The 24,825-nt window shown below is 52.9% G+C and overlaps 16 protein-coding genes across 16 annotated transcripts; 12 read left to right on the top strand and 4 right to left on the bottom strand.

Moving 5' to 3' along the window:
- Positions 1-265: 265 nt before the first annotated feature.
- Positions 266-643, top strand: RHO25_003393 (uncharacterized protein; the record flags this gene model as incomplete). The annotated part of the gene is made up of 1 exon (XM_023598898.2): positions 266-643. One exon carries the CDS (start codon positions 266-268, stop codon positions 641-643), a length of 378 nt encoding a protein of 125 aa, XP_023456179.1.
- Positions 644-1,302: 659 nt separating this feature from the next.
- On the top strand, positions 1,303-2,183 carry RHO25_003392 (uncharacterized protein; the record flags this gene model as incomplete). Its single annotated transcript, XM_023598897.2, has 2 exons — positions 1,303-1,499; positions 1,550-2,183. 2 exons carry the CDS (start codon positions 1,303-1,305, stop codon positions 2,181-2,183), a joined length of 831 nt encoding a protein of 276 aa, XP_023455492.1.
- Positions 2,184-2,869: 686 nt separating this feature from the next.
- RHO25_003391 (uncharacterized protein) lies at positions 2,870-3,275 on the top strand (the record flags this gene model as incomplete). The annotated part of the gene is made up of 2 exons (XM_065602393.1): positions 2,870-2,995; positions 3,036-3,275. 2 exons carry the CDS (start codon positions 2,870-2,872, stop codon positions 3,273-3,275), a joined length of 366 nt encoding a protein of 121 aa, XP_065458465.1.
- A 99-nt stretch (positions 3,276-3,374) lies between these two features.
- Positions 3,375-3,872, top strand: RHO25_003390 (uncharacterized protein; the record flags this gene model as incomplete). The annotated part of the gene is made up of 1 exon (XM_065602392.1): positions 3,375-3,872. The coding sequence occupies one exon, from the start codon at positions 3,375-3,377 to the stop codon at positions 3,870-3,872; it is 498 nt and encodes a 165-aa protein (XP_065458464.1).
- Positions 3,873-4,248: 376 nt separating this feature from the next.
- Positions 4,249-5,091, top strand: RHO25_003389 (uncharacterized protein; the record flags this gene model as incomplete). The annotated part of the gene is made up of 3 exons (XM_023598896.1): positions 4,249-4,292; positions 4,347-4,473; positions 4,552-5,091. 3 exons carry the CDS (start codon positions 4,249-4,251, stop codon positions 5,089-5,091), a joined length of 711 nt encoding a protein of 236 aa, XP_023455491.1.
- A 286-nt stretch (positions 5,092-5,377) lies between these two features.
- RHO25_003388 (uncharacterized protein) lies at positions 5,378-5,996 on the bottom strand (the record flags this gene model as incomplete). Its single annotated transcript, XM_023598895.1, has 2 exons — positions 5,378-5,874; positions 5,924-5,996. The coding sequence occupies 2 exons, from the start codon at positions 5,994-5,996 to the stop codon at positions 5,378-5,380; spliced, it is 570 nt and encodes a 189-aa protein (XP_023455490.1).
- An 805-nt stretch (positions 5,997-6,801) lies between these two features.
- On the top strand, positions 6,802-7,236 carry RHO25_003387 (uncharacterized protein; the record flags this gene model as incomplete). Its single annotated transcript, XM_023598894.1, has 1 exon — positions 6,802-7,236. One exon carries the CDS (start codon positions 6,802-6,804, stop codon positions 7,234-7,236), a length of 435 nt encoding a protein of 144 aa, XP_023456189.1.
- Positions 7,237-8,231: 995 nt separating this feature from the next.
- On the top strand, positions 8,232-9,038 carry RHO25_003386 (uncharacterized protein; the record flags this gene model as incomplete). Its single annotated transcript, XM_023598893.2, has 2 exons — positions 8,232-8,403; positions 8,461-9,038. 2 exons carry the CDS (start codon positions 8,232-8,234, stop codon positions 9,036-9,038), a joined length of 750 nt encoding a protein of 249 aa, XP_023456264.1.
- Positions 9,039-9,336: 298 nt separating this feature from the next.
- RHO25_003385 (uncharacterized protein) lies at positions 9,337-10,563 on the bottom strand (the record flags this gene model as incomplete). The annotated part of the gene is made up of 2 exons (XM_023598892.2): positions 9,337-10,500; positions 10,552-10,563. 2 exons carry the CDS (start codon positions 10,561-10,563, stop codon positions 9,337-9,339), a joined length of 1,176 nt encoding a protein of 391 aa, XP_023456313.1.
- A 448-nt stretch (positions 10,564-11,011) lies between these two features.
- On the top strand, positions 11,012-12,154 carry ERG6 (Delta(24)-sterol C-methyltransferase; the record flags this gene model as incomplete). Its single annotated transcript, XM_023598891.2, has 1 exon — positions 11,012-12,154. One exon carries the CDS (start codon positions 11,012-11,014, stop codon positions 12,152-12,154), a length of 1,143 nt encoding a protein of 380 aa, XP_023456262.1.
- Positions 12,155-13,387: 1,233 nt separating this feature from the next.
- Positions 13,388-14,272, top strand: RHO25_003383 (uncharacterized protein; the record flags this gene model as incomplete). Its single annotated transcript, XM_023598890.2, has 1 exon — positions 13,388-14,272. One exon carries the CDS (start codon positions 13,388-13,390, stop codon positions 14,270-14,272), a length of 885 nt encoding a protein of 294 aa, XP_023456263.2.
- A 277-nt stretch (positions 14,273-14,549) lies between these two features.
- On the bottom strand, positions 14,550-16,667 carry RHO25_003382 (uncharacterized protein; the record flags this gene model as incomplete). Its single annotated transcript, XM_023598889.2, has 1 exon — positions 14,550-16,667. The coding sequence occupies one exon, from the start codon at positions 16,665-16,667 to the stop codon at positions 14,550-14,552; it is 2,118 nt and encodes a 705-aa protein (XP_023456312.2).
- A 268-nt stretch (positions 16,668-16,935) lies between these two features.
- On the top strand, positions 16,936-18,326 carry RHO25_003381 (uncharacterized protein; the record flags this gene model as incomplete). Its single annotated transcript, XM_023598888.2, has 2 exons — positions 16,936-17,112; positions 17,166-18,326. The coding sequence occupies 2 exons, from the start codon at positions 16,936-16,938 to the stop codon at positions 18,324-18,326; spliced, it is 1,338 nt and encodes a 445-aa protein (XP_023456261.1).
- A 690-nt stretch (positions 18,327-19,016) lies between these two features.
- On the top strand, positions 19,017-20,570 carry RHO25_003380 (uncharacterized protein; the record flags this gene model as incomplete). The annotated part of the gene is made up of 1 exon (XM_023598887.2): positions 19,017-20,570. One exon carries the CDS (start codon positions 19,017-19,019, stop codon positions 20,568-20,570), a length of 1,554 nt encoding a protein of 517 aa, XP_023456259.1.
- Positions 20,571-21,210: 640 nt separating this feature from the next.
- On the top strand, positions 21,211-22,047 carry RHO25_003379 (uncharacterized protein; the record flags this gene model as incomplete). Its single annotated transcript, XM_023598886.1, has 1 exon — positions 21,211-22,047. One exon carries the CDS (start codon positions 21,211-21,213, stop codon positions 22,045-22,047), a length of 837 nt encoding a protein of 278 aa, XP_023456260.1.
- A 333-nt stretch (positions 22,048-22,380) lies between these two features.
- On the bottom strand, positions 22,381-23,488 carry RHO25_003378 (uncharacterized protein; the record flags this gene model as incomplete). Its single annotated transcript, XM_023598885.2, has 4 exons — positions 22,381-22,451; positions 22,514-22,844; positions 22,904-23,387; positions 23,445-23,488. The coding sequence occupies 4 exons, from the start codon at positions 23,486-23,488 to the stop codon at positions 22,381-22,383; spliced, it is 930 nt and encodes a 309-aa protein (XP_023456311.1).
- Positions 23,489-24,825: the final 1,337 nt, after the last annotated feature.

The raw sequence follows: 24,825 nt of genomic DNA, 5'->3' as shown, positions 1-24,825 counted from the left end.
CCATTGAGCTTGTCTGCACATTATTGGCCCCGATCGTTGTCCAAATTCTTGTGTCCGCCCTTTGTTTTGCACAATGACTTTGTTAGCGATTCACTTTCTGGGATACCAGCTTTCTTCCTCACCCGACAGATTTAAGGACCCTCCAGGACGCATTTTCCACCCGATAGACTCACACGGCAACATGAACTCAAATATCACAACGGCTCTACAACCAATCGCACGATCAACACCTTCCGCCGATACATCGGCACACCGAACACCCACAATGACGGATCAAGTACGGGTTGCCCAGAGGCGACGGACCATGAACAACGTTTTCACTGTCACAGTGGGTACAGGCGACGATGCCGAGGTCTTCTTGGTGCACGACTTTCTGCTGAAGCAAAGCTCGAAATTTTTCCAGACTGCACTAAAGGAAGAGTGGAGAGAGGGCCAGGAGAAGAAGGTCGACTTACCGGAAGACAAACCCGAAGCTTTCGGTGTCTATACCGAGTGGCTTTTGCAGGGCAAAATCACTTCTGGCACAGGCAAGCCAACAGAAGAGCTTACATCGTACGACGTTACCCTAGAGCATCTACTTCTGGCCGACCTTTACGTGGCTGGTCGACGAGTGCTGGGCACACGGCAGGAAGAATTGGTTTGAGCAGCCGCGCTCGGCCGAATATTGTGCTGAGTTTCTGCTTGAGCTGGTTAAGAGGAAGATGCGGCGCTAACACTGAGCAGACTTTACAGCCCGGTCAGCGACATGGTGAGGAGACCGCGAGTAGCAAACTGAAGCTGGGCGTAGCATGAACATGAGAGCACGAACACGGCACAGGTATTCGGCCGGCATAACAGCGAGGAAGGCCATTCGATCAGTGGGTGAGGTGAGCACACCTCGCGATATTGCAAGAACTTTGTCAAGGGATCCCTTTGTTTATGCAAGTTGTTGTCGCAGCAGCTGATCACAGCGCTCACTTCTGACAAGAGAATAGGCATTTCCATCCGCAGGAGTATCACATAGTGTACAGTACCTTCACAATGTAAAGACTGCGCATCGATGCAATGTAACCTATTGTAAGCTCAAATGTTCTCAATCTCTCATGTACCTTTTGATAGAAGCCTGTTCAAGGAGCACACCAGCTCACTTTTCTCACAGGACATTCACTCATTGCACGGGCCGTTCACTTCGGCTGCCCGGAATCTGCACGTGATCGTAGTTGCATGTGGACGTTCACTCGGCCAAGCGAACTTCACTCGCTGGATCTTTGAACTTGCATCCATCTTGCATACAAGTTTCGTATCATCCATCACCTCTACCGCATGATACACCTACATCGGAGTCTTTACAACACATACACAAGCCGCAAGTCATCTTCCACCCCCATCGGGACACATCATCAGCTTGAACCCACCTCGCGGCCAACAGCGCAGTACTCGAACTCTCCCATCGCAATTCGCTGCGGCGACCGACAGACAACAATCATGGGTGACGAAATGCGCGCCGCTAAGAAGCGCAGGTAAGTCTACGAGCTCTCCTATATCTGCCTATTGCTAAATAATGACACAGAATCATGAACAACATCATCACCATCACCGTCGGCGGAGATAATGGGGAGGAGTTTATGATCCATGACTTCCTCCTCAAGGAGAACTCCAAGTTCTTTGAGGCAGCTCTGGATCGTCAGTGGAAAGAAGGCCAAGAGAAGAAGATTGCTCTTCCTGACGATGACCCGGAAGTCTTTGCAGTCTATGCAGGCTGGCTCTTTACTGGCAAGATAGCCTCAAAGGATGAGAAGCCTCTAGACGAGTTCACTCGGGCTGACGTGGAGCACGAACATCCTCTTCAGGCTAAGCTCTATGTGCTTGGCGAAAAGCTGATTGACGACAAATTCTGCGACTGTGCCTTGAAAGCCTGGGCAGAGCTATGTAAGACGAAACTTGCAGATGGTTACTGCTACATGCCGTCTCCTCGTTCCGTGAGCACGGCGTATGCCGGTACGACAGATACGTCGCCGATTCGAAAATTTCTAGCCGACTACTTCTGCAGCCACGGAAAGAAGGAAGTTTTCTCCGACGCGAAAGAGAAGTATTTCCCACGCGAATTCCTCGTCGACCTTATCCGAGTCCAGTTTTCGATGCGTACTGCCTGCTCTACAGTATTACCCGAGAACGCCGTCGAGAGCTATTTCAAATGCAAGTGAGACATTACGCTTCTGGACATGATTGAAAGCTTGTCATGAAGAGCTCTGCCTACCAGCAGTCACAGGCCAGCGGCTAGTCAGCAGCAGATGGCATGTGGCTGGATACAGAGAGATTGGCGCGCATGAGAACAAGGATGGGTGCTCCTTGAAGCACTCAAGTGAAGGTCTGCAGATCATGCTGGCGAACGCAAGTTTGGCGTCGATGCAGCCCATTCGGCTTCGCAGGTCGCTGCATAATGACAGATCTGTAGGAATGAAATTGAAAGCTACCAGAATTCAGCCTACCGTGTAAATATGTACAGCTAAACTGTTAACCACAAGTGTTACATCTAATTTGTGGTGTCTGCGCCAAGCTCAACCACAAGTTCACTCAAAAAATCTCCATAGCGTGCACTAGCGCCAATCTAAAGTCGATGCCACCTCCCGCAAAGTATGGGTAGGAAAGCCGCTAGTGACTGGCACTGTCAGAAATCATACTTGCACACTGCACTCAGCTTTCCAAATCTCAAATCTCATAGTCTTTCGATTTCGACTGCCTCTCGGAGACAGTACTATTCGATCAGAATACCGTAGCGGAAGCCTCTCCGTTGCAAAGATCATGGCTGACGAACCACCAAGGAAGAAGCGCAGGTATCTGATATTTGATCTTAGGTTGGCAATTGAAATGCTCATTTTGTGTTATAGTGATGAGCGACATCGTCGCCCTCAATATCGGTGAGGACAACGACATGGATAATACTATTCGTGTTCACAAATCGTGCCTGGAAGATCGAGGCGGGTTCTTCACTGCCGCGCTCAAGAGAGGCTGGAAAGTAAGTATTGCCCCCTGCTTTTGACCTGGCATACAACCAGGCAATCAAGCCCACTACTAGCCCCACGATGGCATTCCATCACGGAGCTGACATCCTGAAGGAAGGCCAGGAGAACAATTTCCCCCTGCCCGAGGATGAAACCGACATCGTGGCTACATACGTGGAATGGCTCTCTGTCTCCTTCTCAGACCGGCATGCGTCGCGTTTGTCTCGTAAGTCGTGGCTGGGTATTCGACGTTCTGGGGTGACGACGCCTGTCGGAAAAGGTGTGCGGGGGTAGTAAGGAAGGAAGGTGGAAGGTCGAAGGTGGGTTGGCACGTACCTTCTCCGAAAGGCCTGAGAAGGAGGCAGATGGCTCTATAGCGGCAAAATCTTCACAATGCACCCAGATCCCAGCCACAAATCAATCGAATACGCCACTCAAGAGGAATATTGGCTCATCGCGAAGCTGTACCTCTTCGCAGAGAAGTATCTTGACGATGCTTTCGCCAACGCTATGATAGATACTTTCACTGAAGCTTTGGATTCGCCTAATCCTGACGCTGGCTTCTATTATGCACCTTCGGGACTGGTCATCGCTGCTGTTTATGCAAGGACTATGCCTACTTCTCCGCTTCGACGGCTCATGGCTCAGACGTATGTTAATGCGAATAAGAACGAGTGGTTGGATGAAGAGCAGAGGAAGGGCTTCGCGAAGTGTCTGGAGTTTTTGATGGATGTGTTGGCGGGTGATCCGGATGATTCGCTTGTTCAGGGGAGGTTGTATGAGAGGCGGGAGGAGTTTTATAGAGGGGTTCGCAAGGATGGGGAAAGTGCTAATGGGGATGAAAAGTGTGTTCAAGGCAAAAAGAAGGATGAGTTTTCTCCAGAGCAATGATGACATTCCTGCCACTTCGCTCGGCTTAGTACACAAGACCGTTGAGTCAAACTTGCCTGAGACACGCATGTCGGCTGGCGCTTTCGATGGAAGCAGAGCAGCAAGTGCAGCGTGTCACTTAAATAGCGACGACGTCTTGAACTTTTGTCTTTCCGCTGTAGCTTCATTTACCCTTTCCACTCTGATTAGTTTCAAAATTTACTCACTTCAGATTTCACCTCGCGCGTTTTCCCACTTCACTTTCGAACCTTGGCGTTTGCTCCACTGTATTCAACCTACTTCTCTTCCGAGAACAGAATCGGACGCCAGATTCATTCTGACTCCTTCAAGCTTGGAAACTTCAGCACACTGCCAACAACGCATATCGCCGCGATACATGGGCACAAATATGAGCGAGCCTCCCGCGAAGAAGGCCCGTCGGTCAGTGGTTCTGAACGAGCACAACCGCAATCAGCTTGACTGACGCTCGAGCAGATTCGGCAATGACACTGTCACCATTAAAGTAGGCACGGGCGACCATGTCGAAACCTTCACCATACACGAGGCACTCTTGAAGGAACGTGGCGGCTTCTTTGCGGCCGCCATGGACAAGCAATGGAAGGTGCGCCACACGTTGTCCTTCATCCTCAAGACCAACACTTGCAGCGAAGCAGGAAGTTGAACTACTGACGCAGTGAAGGAAGGACAAGAGCGCAAGATCGGCCTGCCAGAGGATGACCCCAACACCGTCGGCATATACATCGAATGGCTCTACACCAAACGACTCGGCGCATATACGGATAAAGATCACAAGCAGTGGAATAGCAAGGACGTTGAGGAGCAATACGACCAGCTCGTGCATTTGTACATCTTCGGCGAGAAAATTCAAGATGACGAAATCTGTAATCGTTGCATCGACAAGATCGTAGAACTCTCGGATCTCAAAGTCACCGATGCGGACGACGGCACTGTTGATGCCTACTGCCTCGATCGTAGCGCAGTGAAGACCATATTCCAGGGCACTCACACAGCTTCGCCTCTGAGACGACTCTGTGTGGACACCTACTTCTTGTACTCGAAAAAGTCTTGGTTCGACACCAGTGGCGAAGGACGACATGCCGAAAGGCACCTGCTCGAGTGCCAGGGATTCCTTCTCGAAGTTCTCCAAAAGTTTGCGACCAATCGCGAGAGTCCCCCGGCCACGGACGCCACGATCAAACCAGAGCAGTACTACAAGTGAAACCGCGAAGGGATGACGTGGAAGCCGCGATCAGGGACCGGAGCAGATGGCGGATGAGCTACAAATCAGGTTAATACAAAAAGATAGAATGCAGTGCTTCGAAGGTAGAGCCGTATAGTCGGAGGCCAAATATCTCAGGACGATATCTGGCTTGTACTCAATGACAAAAGTTTTTAACACCGTTGAAGTCGATAGTGCACAGGCTACATGAGGATCGCATCGGATGTATTGCATTACACATTAGTCCCTATGGATTTTATCGACAGCCATTGTACCTGTGCACTCACTACAGCTCAGCAAATACCCACGTCAGCCCAACCAAAGCCACCGCAGCAGCCATTAGGCTCGACTTCAGGCCATCTGCTGATCCGTCGCTTGGCGTTGTCGTTGCGTTCCCTGCTGACGATGTCGCGCTGCTGGGAACAGTTGTTGAAGCCGCCGTCGATGAGGCATTGGCAGTCGTCGTGATCAGTGGGCTTCCATCAGTCGTGATGACCCCAGTTGTACTTGTCATGGCAGCGGCGGTAGTAGCAGACGAAGCAGCACTTGTTACGCTCTCTGCCACAGAAGAGGATGACTCTGGGCTAGGAGTGGTCGAACCGCAGAGGTCCGCGATGAACCCAGTGACATCGTCCGCGGTGAGTGTCCCTGGGCAAGCTGCTACGACATTTGTAGTGATCGTGGGGATGATATCCTTCTGGGCGCAAATGCATGCGATGTCGGTCTGGTCGCAAGATGTGCCCGAGAGGGCAGTGAGGAGCGGTGGAAAGGCGCAAGGAGGGACTGCAGAGAGAGTCAGCGGCTACCTCGCCAAGTTCTTAAAAGTACTCACTGTCGTCCAAAGACTGCTGTGGCAAAGCGAATGCGAGTGCGGGAAGCAATGCAGCTACGTATCGCATAGCCATCTTGACGTAAAGAGCGTAAGTACCTTGCGATATTGATGATAAGCTCGCTGTCAGTATTCCTCTTCACAGTAAAGGCAACAGTGGCAGTGTGAGATGCAGAGAATCGGATCTTGGATCATATCATGAGCGCTGTCGTACTTAACCTTCCGATCTCGTATTGAGATCGCGGCGAACACTGCGTGCACACATTCCAGTAGCAAGTGACGCAAGAGATCTCTGGTAACAGAGATGCTGTCTTCACTGTCAAGCGCCGACGCCATACTGCTGGGTAGCACAACACATGTTTGCAGCGAGCGCTCGAGCACAGCAGTGATGGAACCAGCGGGAGTGCCCGTGGAATGGAGTCTTGGACGAAATGGGCCAGGAATGCGGCAAGGCCCTCTCCTAATCTTGTCTTGGCATCGCGCAGTGTTGGCCATTGTGACTTCGCTGTCTTTGTTCATCATGGACACCCGTTTGCGGGGGCGGGCAGACCTCACGTCGTCACTCTGAAGCCCGATACAGTGGCACGGCTAGCCCACACAAAGCTTTTGCCACAGTCGTGGATGGTTTGACGTACCATAGGCTGGCATACTGACGTCGTGAACCTTGATGCGTGCCCTCCATGTTCGCCGCTGAGGCGTGTATGCGCAGTGAAATCCCAGTGCTGGTGCTGATTTGTGTTGATTTGGGCATCGCCGGCGCTCAGTTCGCTCAAGCTTGAACCCGCTTCGTGCACAACCTACAACAACCTCGCAGAAGAGCAACGCACCCAGTACCTATGGCATACGAGCAGATCCCCCGGAAATCGGTCCCAGTCTCCAGCATGGTCTTCGAATTCAGCAATAACGTACCGGTTCGAGCACAGGCGCCAGTTGAGCAGACCCGACAAGGCGTTGACGAGTATCGTCGGATCATGCATGCCTACATGCAATCGCAGCTGAATCGCGGGACTATACCAGGATATCAGCGAATAATGCATGCCCACACTCTGGTGCAGCTCGAGTCGATGAAGACTGCCAGAAGCGAAGCCGGCAGTCCTGTGCTGGCACAGGCCGGTGCGGTCTTGCCTTCACCTATCAAGGCACATCGTAGCCAGACGACAATTGACAATGCTCCAATCCCACCCAACAACTCGCCAGCTCCGGGGTCACAAAGTGCCTTCAGAACACCAAATGGCATGCGCGCAAGACAAAGAAGCTTGACTGATCCTATACCGAGAGACTTTGCAGCACTGCGGGCTAGTGTCGCATGCGGGTGAAGGGCCTGGGCGTATTCGATGGGGCAGCGACAGGACAAGAGATGTGACGCGGCACAAATCTGGCATCTGCTTCATCAACCACAAGCTGGTATAGTGTGTCCATTCCTCAGTGTACCCTAGACGATCCGGTTCTGGTCAAGATCGGACCATGGCTCCTCGATGTATATAGCGACGGTAGCGCCATTCTTTTGCCTTCGGTGCCACTCGTTCCACCCCATGTCATCGAGTCGATACTAAGTATGCCATCCTCAAATCCTGTGCATTCATCTCCAGATCTCCAGATGCTCTGCTGTGTCTGTTGTTCATGGCCAAAGATGCAGAAGTGAAGATGTTCATCTTGCAGGTGTCGTCACAAGAAGATGCTTGTTCACTTGCCGCTCGGATGAGTCTCGGAATGACGTGCTTGGCGCAAAGCTAAGGCGTTATTTTCTCACTGTGCACTGCTGACCTGGCTGCCTCTTCCCAAGCTTCGTGGCGACGAAGCTTCGCCTCTTATTATGCACGCACACCCTGTCACAAATCTGACATCCGAGCTGTATACCACTCACTTGTACCCAGGACGCGATAGTGAACTCACGCATCCGTGGAGCACCTTACCAGCAGATCGGGTGCTCTTTCCCTCTCTCAGTCGACGTGTCGATGCACGAGATGGCAATCGTCGCTCGATGCGTACGAGGAGAGAAGGCCACTCCGGTGCTGTTGGAGAGGAGACACTGACGCACTTCTTACTTGTGGTTGGCAAGATCAGCACAAGCTGGCAGGACCGGGCGAGTGTACGCCTACCAACGCAGAATGTTGTTCCAATCGGGCAGGTGAGCATGATCCGGTCAGACTTGCACTTGCGGTGAAGTCGCAAGCTGTTTCCAACTGTGCTACTTTCCAACTCTCCCTCGACGTTCTTCTGGTTTGTTGTTGTACAGTTCATCAATCACGACCATCTCATCATTGTTTCTGGAAACAATTGCCATCAAGATCTTCATTAAACAGCACTCAGCATGGCACCTGTTATCTGGGGCCTCGATCACAAAGAAGTCCAATGGAGCAAATTCAAATGTTCCAACATGTGGAACAACGAGTACCACCATCGCCGGAGAAAGTTCATCGGATATCAGTGCGCTATGATCCTCTGCACAGTCTCAGAATCACTCGGAACAGCCGCCCTTTCAGGTATGATACCTCGCTCCTCCAACACATCTAGTAATCCCTAGCTAACGTATCTTTCAGACTACGTTAACAGCCAGAAACTCGTCGCAAGACTGGATCCGCAAGTTTACATCTTCAACAATGACTACATTGGAGCCGCATCCTTCAATGTCTTCTCCGGAATCTTGGTCGCGGTGATTTTCGGCGCGGCCTTCTTCTTAGACCTTTTCTGGCCCGAGCGCAAAGAGTCCCGAGCAGTGCTCCTTAGCTGGCGGATCTGTTCAACCCTAGCATTAGCGTTTTCCAGTGCAACCACTGCCACGCTTTCAATGATCACATTAGACCATTGCGGATACTTCAGAGGTCCAGCGGGCGTGAATCTCGGGTACGGACAGCAGTTGCTGGCCCAGTATAGAAAGGATGGAGGGACGCCACTTTGTTATCGGGAGAATTCGCGATGTGTTGCGGCGGTAGTGTTCGCTTGGCTGGGGTGGGCTGCGGTAGGGTTCAGCTACGCCGTGATGCAAGATTCGATCGATCATACCAAGAAGGGGCTGGGACCGAAGTCGACACATGCGCGATCGCAAGACGATGAGATGGGTTCGATAGAGTTGGCTTCGAAGGCAGGTGAACCTGGGGGGCTGGAAGGAAGACAATAGTGCTCCACTGCATTCTGAGGGGCGAGTGAGTGTCTTTCACGACGGACAACGCGATAAAGTCTTGCAAATACCTGTGAATCCCTTCGACAGCGAGTCGGCGACGCCAGTTCTTTACAACCGAGATCTTTTAAACTTTTCGGAATGACAGTTGCCATTGCTCGTCAAGGAATGATATTGATGCTAAAGTTATGCTTAGAAGGCTGCACCGGACACCCAGCCGGGCCGGAATTGACTAGGTCTCTACGCCAGACGCCTCGCTCGGATTAATCGTGAAAATTGGAAGATTGAAGCAGTCGGATCATTCGCCAGCAAGCGCGGCATATTCCACATCGCCTTGCCCCGGTGGTGGAGCGACAGCTGCGAGGCTGTCGAGATCATCGCCTGCTTGTGCATTCGCAGCAGAACCTGCAATAGTCCTCTGACCAGGTGGGCCAGCAATCGCCTTAGCTCCAGCATCTGTTCGCCTACCAGCCCTAGCATTCTCCATCCTCTGATCGCGATCCATGTTGTCCAGCGGCTTCGGCTTGCCCCATTGCACTCGCAGCGGGACGCCTTTGACAACCGCTCTCCCTTGAAATGCCATGGCAGCCCTCTCCGCTCCTTCACGATCCATGTAATTCACAAAAGCGCAATGTGAGCGATGACTGCAGACCAGGGATCGGAGCGCGCCGTGTTGTGAGAAGTGTTCCCGAATGGCATGCTCGGGCAGATCGTCCTCAACTCCAGTGACAAACAGACTTGTGATATTCTTGTCCGCTGGAGGCGCAATGTCCTGCGGCTTGATCGGCAGAGCAGCTCCGGAGGGAAATCCTTTCCCGCCGCGTGCACCACCTCTCCCACCTCGTGACGCGCTTCCACCTCGGGAGGCTGGTGGTCCGTACGCTGAGCCATATGCAGATTTGCCCTTTGGATCTTGCGTCCTGATCGGACCAGCTTTGTGCCCTTCGCTCCCTTCCAGCAACTTCTGTCCTCCTTCCTCTTGCTCCTCCGCTTCCAGCCTTCGCTGCTTTTTGTAATACGGCTCACTGTTGGCCAGTCGTCGCAACAGTTCGCGGCCCTTCTCCTCCGTCTTGCTATATCCCTCCAACCCTCTACCTTCTTCAATCTCCTTTTCGTGATTTTGCGCAAAATATTCGCGGTTGATCTCGGACTGTGGTCCAGGCGCCACCATTTTCAATGCGGCATCTCGAATCGTGATGGGGAGTCCGAAGCTCAAATCCAGCATACAACACTGACAGCAGTTCTTCAGTCGCGCACATGTGAGACAGATGCCTGTTCGTTTTTGGCGAGCGGTACGGTCGGCCTTCCAGCGGAAAACGGTGAAGGGTCGCGTGCAGAGTTTGCACGCCTCGCCATAGTCCTCTTTAAGCATCTGCACGTAAGGATTGTCGGAAAGGCATTTCTCGCAGACGGAGGGCAAATCGGTGGTCTCCCATCCGGACCGGTTGAGATCTTGCTTGATCTGTGCAATATTAGTATGCGTGCTGCAGGAAAGGTGGGCGACTGGACTGACCTGAGGCGGCATGTTGGCAGTCACTGCCTCGTACTATGCGGTGGTTCGCAATTGAGTTGAGAAGTTGTTCGTGCAAATTCAAAAGTTATGCAGAGGCTTGAGGCAACGGGCAGTGCAGTGCGGTGGAGGTGATAGCGGTGGTGAGTGACGGTGCTGTCAACTGTGCTCGCAAATCCGAAATCAAGTCGCGTTCCTTATCTCTGCTATCGCCACGTGATGCTTCGTCGTACCTGACCGAGATCCGATCTACCGCGCTTGCCTGTTCCTGGCAACCTGGTAGGAGGCAAGCGCGCCTGCTGGACCCCTGGAGTAAATGGTTCGACATTTTTGTTGAGCGACGGCACATCGTAAGATTTGGCCATTGGCAGTCCACGTATTACTGTTCACTCTCCGCGCCTCTGTCTGTCCCTCCTTACCCACTTCTACTCTTCGATCAATTGTACGTTCAACAACAAACACAATGGCCGGACCAACACAACTCGAGAAGGAGGACAAGGAGCGTGATGCCCAGTTCAAGCAGGCACTGCATGGCAAGACTGGCGAGGGTCGAGGTGGCCTGATCGCAGCCATGGGCAAGAACAAGGACGCTCAGAAGGCTGCTGTCGACGAGTACTTCAAGCATTGGGACAACAAGGCCTCTGCTGAAGAAACGGAGGAGATTCGCAAAGCCCGCCGAGACGAATATGCCACCTTGACCCGTCACTACTACAACCTCGCAACCGATCTCTACGAATATGGCTGGTCGCAGTCATTCCACTTCTGCCGCTTCTCCAAAGGCGAGCCCTTCAGACAGGCCATCGCTCGCCATGAGCACTACCTCGCCCTCAAGATGGGTCTCCAGGAGAACCAGAAGGTCTTGGATGTGGGCTGTGGTGTCGGTGGACCTGCCCGTGAGATCTGCAAGTTCTCCGGTGCAAACATCACAGGGTTGAACAACAATGACTACCAGATTGAGCGAGCAACGCAGTACGCGAAGAAGGAGGGTTTGGATCACAAGTTGAACTACGTCAAGGGCGACTTCATGCAAATGTCCTTCGAGGACAACACATTCGACGCTGTCTACGCCATTGAGGCTACCGTGCACGCTCCTTCACTGGAGGGCATTTACAGCGAGATTTTCCGCGTCCTGAAGCCAGGTGGTGTGTTTGGTGTATACGAATGGTTGATGACCGATGCATACGACAACGATAACCCACGTCACCGTGAGATTCGACTAGGAATTGAGCAAGGAGATGGTATCTCAAATATGGAGAAGATTGAGGTTGCCCTCAAGGCTATGAAGGCAGCCGGATTCGAGTTGGAGTTGAACGAGGATCTGGCAGACAGACCGGACGAGTTCCCATGGTACTGGCCACTTTCGGGTGAGCTCAAGTACATGCAGAGCATCTGGGATTTTCCAACTCTCGTGCGAATGACACACCTTGGACGTGGCATCGTGCACAGATTTGTGGGTGCCTTGGAGATGGTTGGCATGGCCCCTCGTGGCACGCAGAAGACTGCTGACTCGCTCGCGTTGGCTGCTGATTGCCTGGTCGCTGGTGGCCGTGAAAAGCTGTTTACGCCCATGTACCTCATGGTCGGACGTAAACCTGCGAAGAACTAGAGCGACAGAACTGATGGCATGGAGTAGGGTGGTATTTCGAAAGCTTCTCGGGCACGCGGGGATACCGCATTATGCATTGGACAGGAAGGCGTTCACCTATAGCGTGAAAGTGTGATCATATTAATGTACAATTACAGTTGACCTGATATCGCCAGCAGCGGTTTCCAACACTCATTCGCGCAAAAGCTTCAGCACGTATTCGTCGGGCAGGTATCGAGGTGCTGTATAATCGTTGGCTGGATGGTGTCACAGGAACAAGAGTCGATATTGATACAAGCTATCTGGCGCACCGATGCTTGAAGCAGACGCTGCATGCAACAGGCAATCGGCAGCGACTTTCCGAAGCCGAGCATTTGTCCATCAAGTTTACCGGCTATCAGCCACTTGATCGATGTGCACACCGGCATGACACCCTTGCATGTCCCCGGAGGCTGGAGGGACTGGCATAACCAGAATTCCGGGCCGCCCAAGGAGCGGGCACTGCAAAGAAACGACATTCGGGTCCATCGGCTGGCTATGGCTGGCGGAGCAAGATTCACCTATAACGGGCTTGGCAACGTCAAAGGGATGGATTCCGCCTTCTGCCTCATAGCCGCCTAAACGTACGTGTAGTGTTACCCACACAAGTTGATACGCTCGAATACAGGCACCGAGTTGCTAGGTATATTTGTCGTCACCCCGATAAATTGGTAAACTGTTCAAATTCCTCGCCGCCGTTGTCAACGCCCACCCAACCGCCGATCCGTCTATACCAACGATCGCGCACAACAGTACTGGCCGAGAACATCATTTCCAGCCCCTCCACATGGTCATAGTCAGCTGTGCTCAACACGCATTGCAGTCTTCCAGCCTCCTCACTGCATCCCAAGGCATCATTTCGCATCCCCGAGACACCACCAGCCTCCACAAGCCAGGCAGTAGATATGCTGCACTTCCCAGACACTCCATCCACTTCTCTCTTCCCTCCTCTACTCAGCGCGCCACCTCGAGCCAAATCGTCCTTCCCGTTCGCCGTAGCTTCAACGCTCGTTCCTTCAGGGAACTCACAGTTCGTTCCTCCTCGCAACTCACCTTCATCGTCGTCGAGTCAAGTCTGCACTACGCCGAGAAAGGCAAGACGAACGATCGAGAGGAGCTATTTCAAGGCTGTACTGCTACTCGACGGACACGGACGTGAGACCGAAATCAGAGAGAAAAAGTCATCGAGCAAAGATGCGTTGTTCATCTCTAACCATGCTCGCTTTTGGAGCACTCGCTAGCGCGATGCCCTATCCCCATCGCGAATCTACGGGATCTATCAAGAGTCCTTCATCAGACTCAACAACAGAGAACTTTCGCTCAGCAAAATCCAGAAGGCAGTTCGAATTCGGCTCTTTAATCGACTACTGGAACCAGAAAGCCCAAGCCGCAGCCCACGAAAAAGACCCTCCATCAACCCTCTCCAAACGATCGCAAGAGGAAGACATGCTAGAACTCTCCTGGGCTCCCATCCAGGCCCGGCACCTCCGCAAACGCGACCTCTACTCCTCGGCCTCCACCTCTGCAGCAGGCTCAATGATGCTGATCCCAGCCGTGACACTCTCCGATCCTCACGGGCACACTACATCTTCCCTCCTCAAAGCCCGCACCCTAACACACCCTCCTCCACCATCCAATCCTTTCCCGTCATCCAGCGACAAGGAACGAAAACAGCATCCGGAGTTGACTTGGGCACCGATTCAAGCCAAACGAGATCTCGTGAAGCGAAGCAACCCTGCTGCGGCCTACGCACATGGACTCGAATACGCCACTTCGATGCGCCCAACTTCTAGCAGCTCACAGCATGTCGCACCCGCAAAACCCCGTCACCGTAGAACTCAAGCCGTAGACTTCGGTTCTCCGACTCGAGTACGACGGGATGAAGTCATGGAGACTTCCGATGCGGATGCATTAGTGCAAGAACTGCTTGAGCAAGCTGCAGCTCTGACACCGACGAAAGTCAAGAAGACGAAGAAGAGAGATGCGGAATTGTCGAATGCCCGCTGGGAGGAGATTGGAGATGTCATGAAGCAGAGACGTAGGGATTGGAGGGCGAGTCAGGTCCGAAGCAGTGCATCCAGCAGAGTGGTTGAAGTCTAGATTGGACGGAGATGAGGAGGTAATCGTAATGCAATATGAGTGAGTGAGGGGTGTTGAGAAGAAGGCAGGGACTGCAGACTGGAGAGTGTAGAGTGCAGAGAAGGGCAGACTGCGGAGGAAGGCGTTTGCGAGGTGTTTTGATCGTCAAGCGATTGTGGAGCGATGTAATCTGGCTCGTGTTTTTGAGCGACAAATGGGGTCTCTACAGACTAGACTGGACCAACTTGGTCAACAGATGAATAGCAAGCGAGTAGACATGTACACTAATACAAAGTATCTACGCACTGCCCTTGTGCTTCGTCATCGGACCCCAATTCTCCCGTGGGTTCTGCTGATATCGCACAAGGCGTTTGGTCTGCCTGTCCTTGCCGAGAGCTTCATCGAAGACGACCTTGGGTCTATCGTTACTCCCATTTGCCAACGCAGGCTTCGAGGGCGCCTGGACACCTTCCGTGGTAATGCCCGGCGTGCTGTCCTTCGAAGTCCCATTCTCCGCAGGAGTCTCTCCTTCCTTGACGCTCTTCTCCTTCTCCTCCCCAGCGGCCCACAGCTCTTTAGCTTTTTTCATAATGGCAAATCCGGCGGACCCTTCTTTCAACGCGCTATCCTTGACAGGATGTTTCTGTCTCGTCCACTCAGTCATGATGTTCCATATCGCGCTCCATGGGGCATTGGTCTTGATGCTGCCAGGCTGGCAATGCGAGCGAGTGGCTCTGTAACCCATATGACGCAGCGCACCTCGTATTGAAGCATCATTAGGTGCAATACAGTGGATGACTTTGCTCACAGCCGAAGGGCTGAAGAAGAAGGGGAAGTGATCGATGGTCTCCGGTGGCACTTTTGGGATAATTTCATCGCTTTCTGATCGCTCCGCTGCTGGTTTGTAGCTGACGACGTCGTCGTTCACTTGTGTCTCCTCAAGAGCCGTCGACAGCATACCTTCAATACGAGCCTTGGTCTTGTAAACTTCTGGATCAGCACTCTCCAGATCCTCCAGTAATTTCTCGACGAAGGCTGCGTTGTGGATGGGTCCTGCCCACATTGGTCCCGCAAGATGTCTTTTCGAGCCGCAATGTTCGCAAAGCTGATCGACTGCAGGTCCTTGGCCGATCGTGTGTTTCCACCATATGTTTTCATTCTTGCCCACTTGCCTCGTGTTTCGACCTCTCATGTTGACAGTCCATGCGCCACAGCCATGATCACACCCAAGCACATCCATCGTCTTCCCGAAAAGGAACTTGACGTCGGCTGGCGATTTTCTCACCCGGATAAAGGTTCTCACGTAGAAATCAATGCTGAGCGACAGTAGAGGCTCAATCGCCAGTCCTTGCTTTGCAGCCGCAGTAGCCACCGAGTTGATGATGAGACGAAGCCCTCCTTCGTGCATATGAGGACCTTTAATTGGCGCCCCTCCGTACAGCGACCACGTCTTCTCACAATAGCCAGTTGAAGCAAAAACACCAGAGTCTGTGCAGGTCACACAAAGCAATCCGCCCTCGTTGAGTGCTTGAAGTGCCGCATCGATGAATGGCGCCGCTGTGCCATATGGGTCCAAATCGACCACATCGTACTTCTGATTGACATGTTGTGGGCCGTGTGTGCCAGGCTCTGCAAAAGCTACACGATACATGTGTCCAATGGCATTGTCCAAATTCGGCGTGATCTTTGACTCCAAGCCGTTGTGCTCCACATTGAGCTTCATGCTCTGAATTGCGCTTGGGTTCATATCATTCGCAACTACTGCGGAGACGTACGGGATCTCGTGTGCATAGCGCAGTGCGCGGAGACCGGTAGCTGATAGGGCATCAAGAATCCTGAATCTTGGCCCAGAAGGACCTTTGGTAGGTTGCTGGTCCTGCGCTGAATTCGCGTCCTCGCCAACCTGATCATTTGTCTGTGCCAATTCTCCCTCACTGGCTGCCGCAGCCGCGTTCGCAGGAGCAGGCTGTGCGTTATTCTCCTGTTGCTTCCCGGTCGACTCGTCACCATTCTCTACTTGCACGGGTCCGTCATCAGTCTTGCGCAGTTTGACTCCACCATCGTTCCGCTCACCAGGCAACTTTCGCTTCTTTTTGTTCTCGTGCTTCACTCTGTTCTTATCGTTTCTCTGCCTCTTCCGATGTAGAAAATCGTCGCCAAACGCCTTGATCGCCAATACACTCAGATCGCGATTGAATTGTTGGATAGGGTTGTAGAACACGCTCTGCGCCTTCACTTCTTCATCCGGTTTGCCCTTGGCTTTGGCGTGTTGTGGTGGAGTGACATGTTGCTGCGTGTTCGGCGGAATCAAGATGTAGGCTTTGCCCTCCTGGATAGTCTCATATTTCTTTCCGTCGTGCTCGACGAGCTGCCCTGCTGCAGGCTTTGCGCTCAAGGGCACAGCTGTTGTGGTCATGATGGTGCGAAAGGTAGTGTGAGAAACGGGAAGGGGGAGGTGCCGCAGACTCCTACCTGTCGCGAGTGCAAAGCATACAGATCGAAGAGGAGTCTGCAGCATTCGCTCCTAATGTCATCAATTGTGCAAAGATGGAAGTGTTGTGCTGCAGTAAAGACGTGATGCATGTGAAAATGGAGCGCGGGAAAGTCCGCGAACTTTTTTGAATTTGAGACCCGTGAGCGACATTTCCCTCGAACAAAATATCACCATCTACACCACACACAAGATGGCTGCTATCACGATCAAGGCCACGCTGCCTGCGCTACCAGAAGGATGGGCCGCCGACAAGGACTTCAAGGCCGTCGGACAACTGTCTGAGCCAGTCCAACGAGCGCTCGAGCCAGTTGGCCCTCACTATCTTGCCCACGCTCGCAGAAAGCGACACAGGCGCACCTTCTCCGAGGTATTTGCGATTCATTGGTGCACTATCGTATATTAGAGCTGACATTGGCATAGGATGAGAAATTGCAGGCCGAGCAGAACGTTAAGAAGGTGGAGAGAGTGGTCGACGATGACATCGAAGAGGTGACGGACCCGATGCTCCTTCAGCGCGAGGCCAAGGACTGGAAGTCGCAAGATCACTACGCTGTGCTTGGCCTCGCCAAATACAGATACAAGGCTACGGAGGATCAGATCAAGCGTGCTCACCGCAAGGCTGTGTTGTTGCATCACCCAGACAAGAAGGCTGCTTCTGGACAATCGGAGAACGACCAATTCTTCAAGTGCATTCAGCGTGCCACAGACATCCTTCTCGACCCCGTTAAGCGCCGCCAATTCGACTCAGTCGACGAGGAGGCTGACAAGGAGCCACCGAGCAAGAAGGACGTGCAGAAGAAGCCAGGTAACTTCTACAAGTTGTGGGCGCCTGTCTTTGAGGCAGAGTCTCGCTTCAGCAAGATTCAGCCCGTGCCAAAGCTCGGCGATGACAACAGCACAAAGGAGGAGGTCGAGCAGTTCTACAACTTCTGGTACAGCTTCGACTCGTGGCGATCGTTTGAGTATCTGGATGAAGACGTGCCTGATGACAACGAAAGCCGTGACCAGAAGCGTCACGTGGAGCGCAAGAACAACAATGCTCGCAAGAAGAGAAAGAACGAGGATGTGCAGCGACTGCGTGAGCTCGTGGATGCTTGCTTAGCAATGGATGAGCGGCCCAAGAAGTTCCGACAAGAGAAGAACAAGGATAAGAATGCGAAGAAGGCGGCTGCTGAGGCTGCTGAGAAGGCTGCTAAGGAGGAGGCAGCACGCAAGAAGGAGGAAGAGGCCAAGGCTGCTGCTGAGAAGGCGGCAGCTGAGAAGGCCGCGAGGGAGGATGCCAAGAAGGGTAAGGAGGCGGCGAAGAACGCAGCGAAGAAGAACAAGCGTGTCATTCGACAGGCACCCAAGGATGTCGGCTACTTTGCTGATGGCGAGCCTTCGGCTGCTCAGATCGATGGCGTGTTGAACGAGGTCGACTCGCTGATCTTGAAGCTCGACAACGAGGAGATCGCGGAAGTTGCTGCACAGTTGAACGGCAAGACCGACAAGTCTGCCGTGAAGAGTGTCTTCTCGGCACGAGTGCAGAAGCTTGTTGAGGCTGGCAAGGCGAAGGATGGTGACTACAAGAACTTGGTTTAGGGATCCAGCTTTCGGTCTGGATAACGAAGGCATGTGTAAGGGCGTTTCGATAGAAGGCATGGTTCGCAACAGTAGCTAGTCTGTACGATCACAGAGCGGTTCGGAGCGAGCAAAAGTAACATGAACGTATTACGTCTTTCAGAGTTCTGACAGGCACATGGCACTCCTGGTACTGGTCCCTCTTTTCTGCACGTGGGAAGTGGTGCTCTCCAATGCCGTTTGTTTGCGTTGCGTGTGGAAGTGATTGGGAAACTCGTCGTGCAGGGTGGTTGTATGGCCCTTTCACATGCATGCAGACCCACCGCAGGTGAAGAATGGAGCGGGTCGGCATTGCAGTGCGATGTCTCGGGCTCTGCAGCGTGCGACAGCGGGCACACCATGTCATCCCGCATCCGACTCTTGCTCATGACCCTCTCCCACTCCCCTCCACAAACCCACCAGCACACGAGTCACGACCACTCCGCTCTACTCCACCCTTCACATCCTCCCCCGGACCAACGCCAGCGACAATACACTTCTACCGCCACGACGATTACCAGCACCCAACTCTCAATCCTTCACACGACAGCGCTGCTCCCATTCCGCCGGCATTGGCATCTTGCGCGTGTCCTGCGTGAGCCAAGCCGACCACATGCAATGACAACTGCCATATACCTTCCCGCGGCGTGATATCTGCACGCTGCTCCCGCCATGTCAAACAATCCGTCGCCGCGCTCCGGCACGCCTGTCAACTATAGCCCCCGCAGTCAACCCGCATCCACCGCCAGTGTACTGCCCACACGATCTATACCAAACGCCCCACTGGACCATCCTGCTGCCAATGGCTCCTCTACCAGCCTCTCCAATACGTCTTCGTCGACCATCAAGCCGAACTCCTTCGTGCCCGCTTGGCGAAGGCCCACGATCAATGTCGACGGCAGCCACGATCCGGCGAGGCGACCCAGCGTGCAGTTCGTGCCTCACGCAGCCACTGCGGGATCGCGATCCAGCAGCGCAAACCCTCCCTCCATTCGCAGAAGCATAGTTGGCAGTATCAATGGCAAAGCTCCGTCGACCCAGTCTCGCCGATTGAGTAGTCCGCCCCCTCCGGCGCAATTCAGGCCGTCTGTCAGCTTCGACACTTTCGCGAACCCTGCTGCGAGCGATTTCAGTTTGACATTGAATCGCAAGCATCGCGACTATGAATATACAAAGCGATCGCGAACATTTCTCTGCGGGACGGACACGAATGAGTACTCGGACACAGCATTGGAGTGGCTGATTGACGAATTGGTTGACGATGGCGACGAAGTGGTCTGCCTGCGTGTCGTGGAGAAGGACAGCAAAGAAGCCTCGATCTGGTCACGCGGGCAGGGCAGCGTGGGCTACCGAAAAGAAGCAGAGCGGTTTCTGGAAGAAATCGAAAAGAAAAATACAGACGACAGAGCGATTAGCCTGATTCTCGAATTTAGCATTGGCGACATACAGGACACGATACAGAAAATGATTAGGATCTACGAGCCGGCCATGCTGGTCGTTGGAACGAAAGGTCGAAGCTTGACCGGGTACCAAGGTCTGCTCAGCAGCGGCAGTGTTTCCAAATACTGTCTGCAATACAGCCCCGTGCCAGTCATTGTGGTCCGACCGAGCAGTAAACGCGAAGCGAAGAAACGGAAAAGACTGCAAGATCCAAGCCGATCTGGCTATCGCGACATTCTGGACAAATCGGACGACGCGCCACGTGGACGAGGCACACATCTGCTGGATGAAAAGCATCGACTCTCAGTCATGGGCTCTGAGCTTGGCGCTCTCGGCAAGCTAGATGCTCATGACGACGAAGCCAGACATGTCGCAGAAGCGATTGGCTACAAGCATGTCGGCAGCACATCTCAGACCGAACTGCCACGAGGAAACTCCCTTTCTCGCATGTCTTCTGTCTCCGAAGGCCCTACTTCTCCGCCAGGCAGAATGATGAAGTCCCCGGAAATGGGAGCTGTAGACTCTGGGAGCGAAGATGACGAAGACTTCGACGAAGAAGCGGAAGAGACCCTCAGTCCGGAAGCGGAGGCTCTGCAGATCGCCCGCGAACGGGCATTACAGGTACTACAGGACGTGAAGGAGGATGAAGAGGACCGAAAGCGAAGGGCTTCTAGTAGAGGTAGAAGTCAGAATCGCAACCGAAATGGCGGTGATGATGATGAGGGCGGTGGCGGAGGCGCTGCAGTGCTGGATATTTTTGAGAAACTGAACAGGGGCTTGAAATAAGGTTGGAGAATGTAGAGTTGGGGACATACATGTATAGATGGTAGAGGAGGAGAGCTTGGTGGGCTGGAGAGACGAGTCTCGGCTTCTTGAAGATATTATCAAAGCATGCATCTTATGGAGCGATATCATGGCAGCTATCGCGATCTATACTCTGCCTCAGTGACAATTCGTCGTAGACCAGAAAGACGATGTTGTCTCGAGAACAGAGGGCTTCGTGATCCGTGATCGTCATGATAAACGTTAGCCACGGCTGTAGCAGCTATAGCCGAGAATGCCCACTTCACTCTTGCAACTCTACAAGCATAACGTTGACAAAAATTCTACCGCAGTACTACATCGTACAATTTGTATCACTCCATTTAGATCCTCCTTGCAGCAACCTCTGGAACGAACTTCTCTAATTCTCCAAGTCTGCGCCACAAAGACCTGTTGTAACCTCGGCAGAACAGAGCAGCATCTACACCACATTGAAGACAGAGACAATCGAGCATACACAAGCGGACTACACGTCCATGCACGTCCGTCATTGATGCTATCACGCCTCTTTCGCCCACTAGAATTATCAATCACAAGAATCTCCTCTTCCTTCGCAACCAGGACGAACCCAATCTCCAGTCTTCACATCCGGCCCCTCGCCACAATGCCATCAACACCACCCAACCTCAACACCATCTCCATCTCCCTCGACACCCGAGACCCATCCATCTGCATCCTCAAATTCAACCGTCCCAAAAACGCCAATGCTCTCAACGTCCCCATCGTTCAAGACTACCTCCGCGCCCTCCAATGGACGTCCACCGACCCCAGCATCCGCATAATCGTCACAACCGGCACCGGTAAATTCTTCACAGCAGGTCTCGACCTTTTGGATCCGAGTGTAAAAGAAACGCCCAATGCGACGATTTCCGACGCATTTATTGAAGCCCTCTCAAAGACTCACGAGCATTTAATCAAGACCGAAAAACTACTTGTTAGTGCTGTGAACGGTCCTGCACCAGGCTGGGGAACGACACATATCGCGCTTTCGGATCTGGTGTATGCTTCTCCGACTGCGATTTTTTTCACGCCGTTTGTGCAGTGGGGATTATGTGCTGAAGGTTGCTCATCGTATACTTTCCCGCGGATTATGGGGAGGCAGAAAGCTAGTGCGCTGATTCTCGCGGGTCAGAGATTTGGAGCTGAGGAGATGGAAAGGGCGGGATTGGTTACTAAAGTTCTGGAACATAAGGATCAAGAGGAGTTTTTGGAGAAGGTTTTGGGGATTGTGAGGGGCGTGGCGAAGTTACCGAAGGAGAGCTTGAAGTTTAATAAGCAGGTGCTGTTTGGGGAGAAGGAGAGGGAGGAGTTGTTGCAGGTTAATGAGTTGGAGATGAGGTTGCTGGGGGAGAGGGTGAGGAAGCAGGAGAGTTTGGATGCGATTGCTGGGTTTGCGGAGGAGACGGAGAGGAAAAAGAAGGAGAAGAAGGCGAAGTTGTGAGGTGTTTCGTTGAATCTTTTCAGGCTCTTGCTGCAGGAGCGATCTTGGAAAGCACCTGCGTTTCCTTTTGCTCTTCTGTTTCGTTGAATATTTTCCAGGCTGTTTCCGCGGCAGCGACTTTGGATACCATGTGCGTTTCCTTTGCTCATCACTCCAGGCCATACCGGTCCCGATCGCTTCTCAGCACAGTCTCTGGATCTATGCGCGCTGTCCGTCGTTTCGTGCAGGCCATGTTAGGCGACTGGCCTCCAGTATCCGACTGCTTGTTCTGTTGGCGTACTCCTCAAGTTGTTCGCACCAGCTCGGCCAAGTCGTCCTGTCTGTCATTCGCGCTCACTGCTGGCCACCAAAAATCTTGCAAAGCCCCTTATGCATGTTCCAATCCTCCGATTGACACACCTTGTCTGCACACAGTCAGCCGGACCACTTCTGAAAGGCGCGTCTTTCACTAAACGGCGAAACTCACTGCAGTACTTGGCCACCTTGCAACCACCGCAGGACTGAAGCGCCCACTCGTCGCGCTCCACCTTCTGGCATTTGAAGCAACGCAGGGCTTCAGCAGGGCATTCAATTTCTGCCCACCTCGGAGTCTCGACTGCTTGCTCGGCACGGTACTTCTTGAAGAAAGCGGCGAAGTTCTCTGGCGTGGCTTTGGCCGCAGCTGCTGCAGCTTCTGCGCGAGTGACGGTTCTGGTCGCAGGCTTTGCTTCTGCAGCCTTGTCGCCATCTGCGGACGTGCTGTTACCGGCCAGGTCGTTGCTGGTCGAGGTGTTGGACGCGGCTTGTTGATCGGCGTACTACACCATCAGTCGGCTGTCAAAATGTCTCATAAATGACCTCGCGCGGCTCAACTTACAGCAATGAGATCCTCCAGCTCCGACTCGATGAACGCCATGATCGCCTCCACATGCTTGGGAACCAAGTCCCTACCATCCTCGCGTAACAATGTCACGTCGAATTTCGTCGATACCAATTTCCGACCGAACGTGCTCGACGTGGGATACGCATCGATAGAGAAGATTTCCAAAGTCTTGTTGACCGACTTACGCTCAACTTTCTTACCGGTCATTGTGCTCTCCGTATCTATGTACCGCAAAGGGATGCGGAGACGGTTACACAGCTTCAAGTCCTTCCAGTTGGACGCGCGGTGGCCAGACCACGGAAGAGGTGTGTGCATCATGAAAGGGAGCTTCATACCTGTGATTTCTGCGACGCGCTCGTCCCATGAGATCGACACGCCCTGTGGTCCGTGAACGGAGAGCATGGTGGCGGTTGAAGTGGTGCTTGAGGTTGGTTTTGGGTGTTGGTCGAGATTGTAAGGGACGACGTTGTGGAAGTGCCTAAACAAACCGCGTCAGTAATGTTTGCTGCAGTGTCAAAACTTAGTGCGGACTTACCGATTGTCTGCAACCACCGGCTCATACTCCTCGAAACTCGACATTCTGTGAACTCGCGCGCTCACGCAAAATGAAGTGTTGTACGGTAAAGCCAGGCTTGGCTGCTGATTTGAAGTACGGCTCACGCATTCGAACTCAACTGGAGTGAACGAGCAGAGCACAACAGTGCTCCCGCTGCACTTCTCCGCCCGTTCAATTGCTTTCTTCAATTTCTGAAGGGCCTCAAGTGCGGTTGTGCATGTACCGCGATGATCAATCGCCAGCAGGACTCCAGCCTTCTTCTTCGCGAGGCACCAAGATGAGGATTCCTGAGATCACAGAGCTCGCCATCGACATTGCGGCTGGCGCCCGCGAGCTTTGTCAAAGGTGTGTATATAACGAAAAATTCCTTTAGAGGGCCGGCTCCAGTTGGCCATCATAACGATCTCTTAACCGATTCTCGTCGCATCAAGTTTGTTTCCTCAACAAAGAATGCCTGTAGTTGCTAGTGGCTAGCACCTTCACGCTTCATATTCCACTCCAGTCATCTTCCTCAAGAGCGATCGCTCGCTACCGGCAAGGCGCTCTGTGTTCAAGTCGGTCATGACAATATTCGAATCCAGGCAGCGCAAAATTGCATGCTTTAGAGAGTGCCCATGCAACAAGAACGATGGGTGATGGCATCGCCCTCCCATCATATTCGCACCTGAGCAAACGGTCTCCTGACCCCGACATCCAGAGTCCGCCAGAAACTTAGATTGTAGAGAACAGCCAGAACGTGAAGTCGGAAGTGAAACGTACCGCAGTCGGCCCAGGACCACTCGTCCCGCAAAGCAAGAACCACCACCCATCCAGCGCCTATCGCGCTTGCCCCATCACATCCATCAAACTTTCCGGGCCCGAAGCATAACCCAATGGCAATCACTTTCCAAACGGCGCATCAATGGCGAAGAAGAGCCCAAAAGATCAACCATCGAGTGTCGTATTTCATCTAAAAAGTGTATATCTTTCGCGCCAAAAATCCAGCTCAAGTCCAACCAGCAGACTCATCACGACAATACAGACATCACAACCACCACCATTTCCCTGTTTTACCCCGCTCACTCCATCGGCAGCCGTTACAATAGTCGTAGCATAATAATACAAAAAAGTTGCGTGCCTTGGTTGCTAGTTTGGTCCCGAAACGCTCCTCTGTCTCTTCATCCAAGACCTTAAAAAGAAGCTCGGTGCCTCGTGCAACCCCCGATCTGAACCTAGAGCTTGCGCTCCTACAAGTCCCAACTCAATTCTATTCTGACAATATCCCTGCCCTGGTATTCAAGTCCTTGGAAAAATGATGATGACAAGGTAATAGTACAGCAGAGTGTTGGTGTACCCAAATGGACAAGCTCCAAGGCGTATA

This window comes from Cercospora beticola, chromosome 2 (assembly GCF_033473495.1).
Source record: "Cercospora beticola chromosome 2, complete sequence".
Lineage (NCBI taxonomy): Eukaryota > Fungi > Ascomycota > Dothideomycetes > Mycosphaerellales > Mycosphaerellaceae > Cercospora > Cercospora beticola.
Note: the sequence above shows the minus strand (reverse complement) of the source record. Positions and strands in the feature narration are given on the sequence as shown.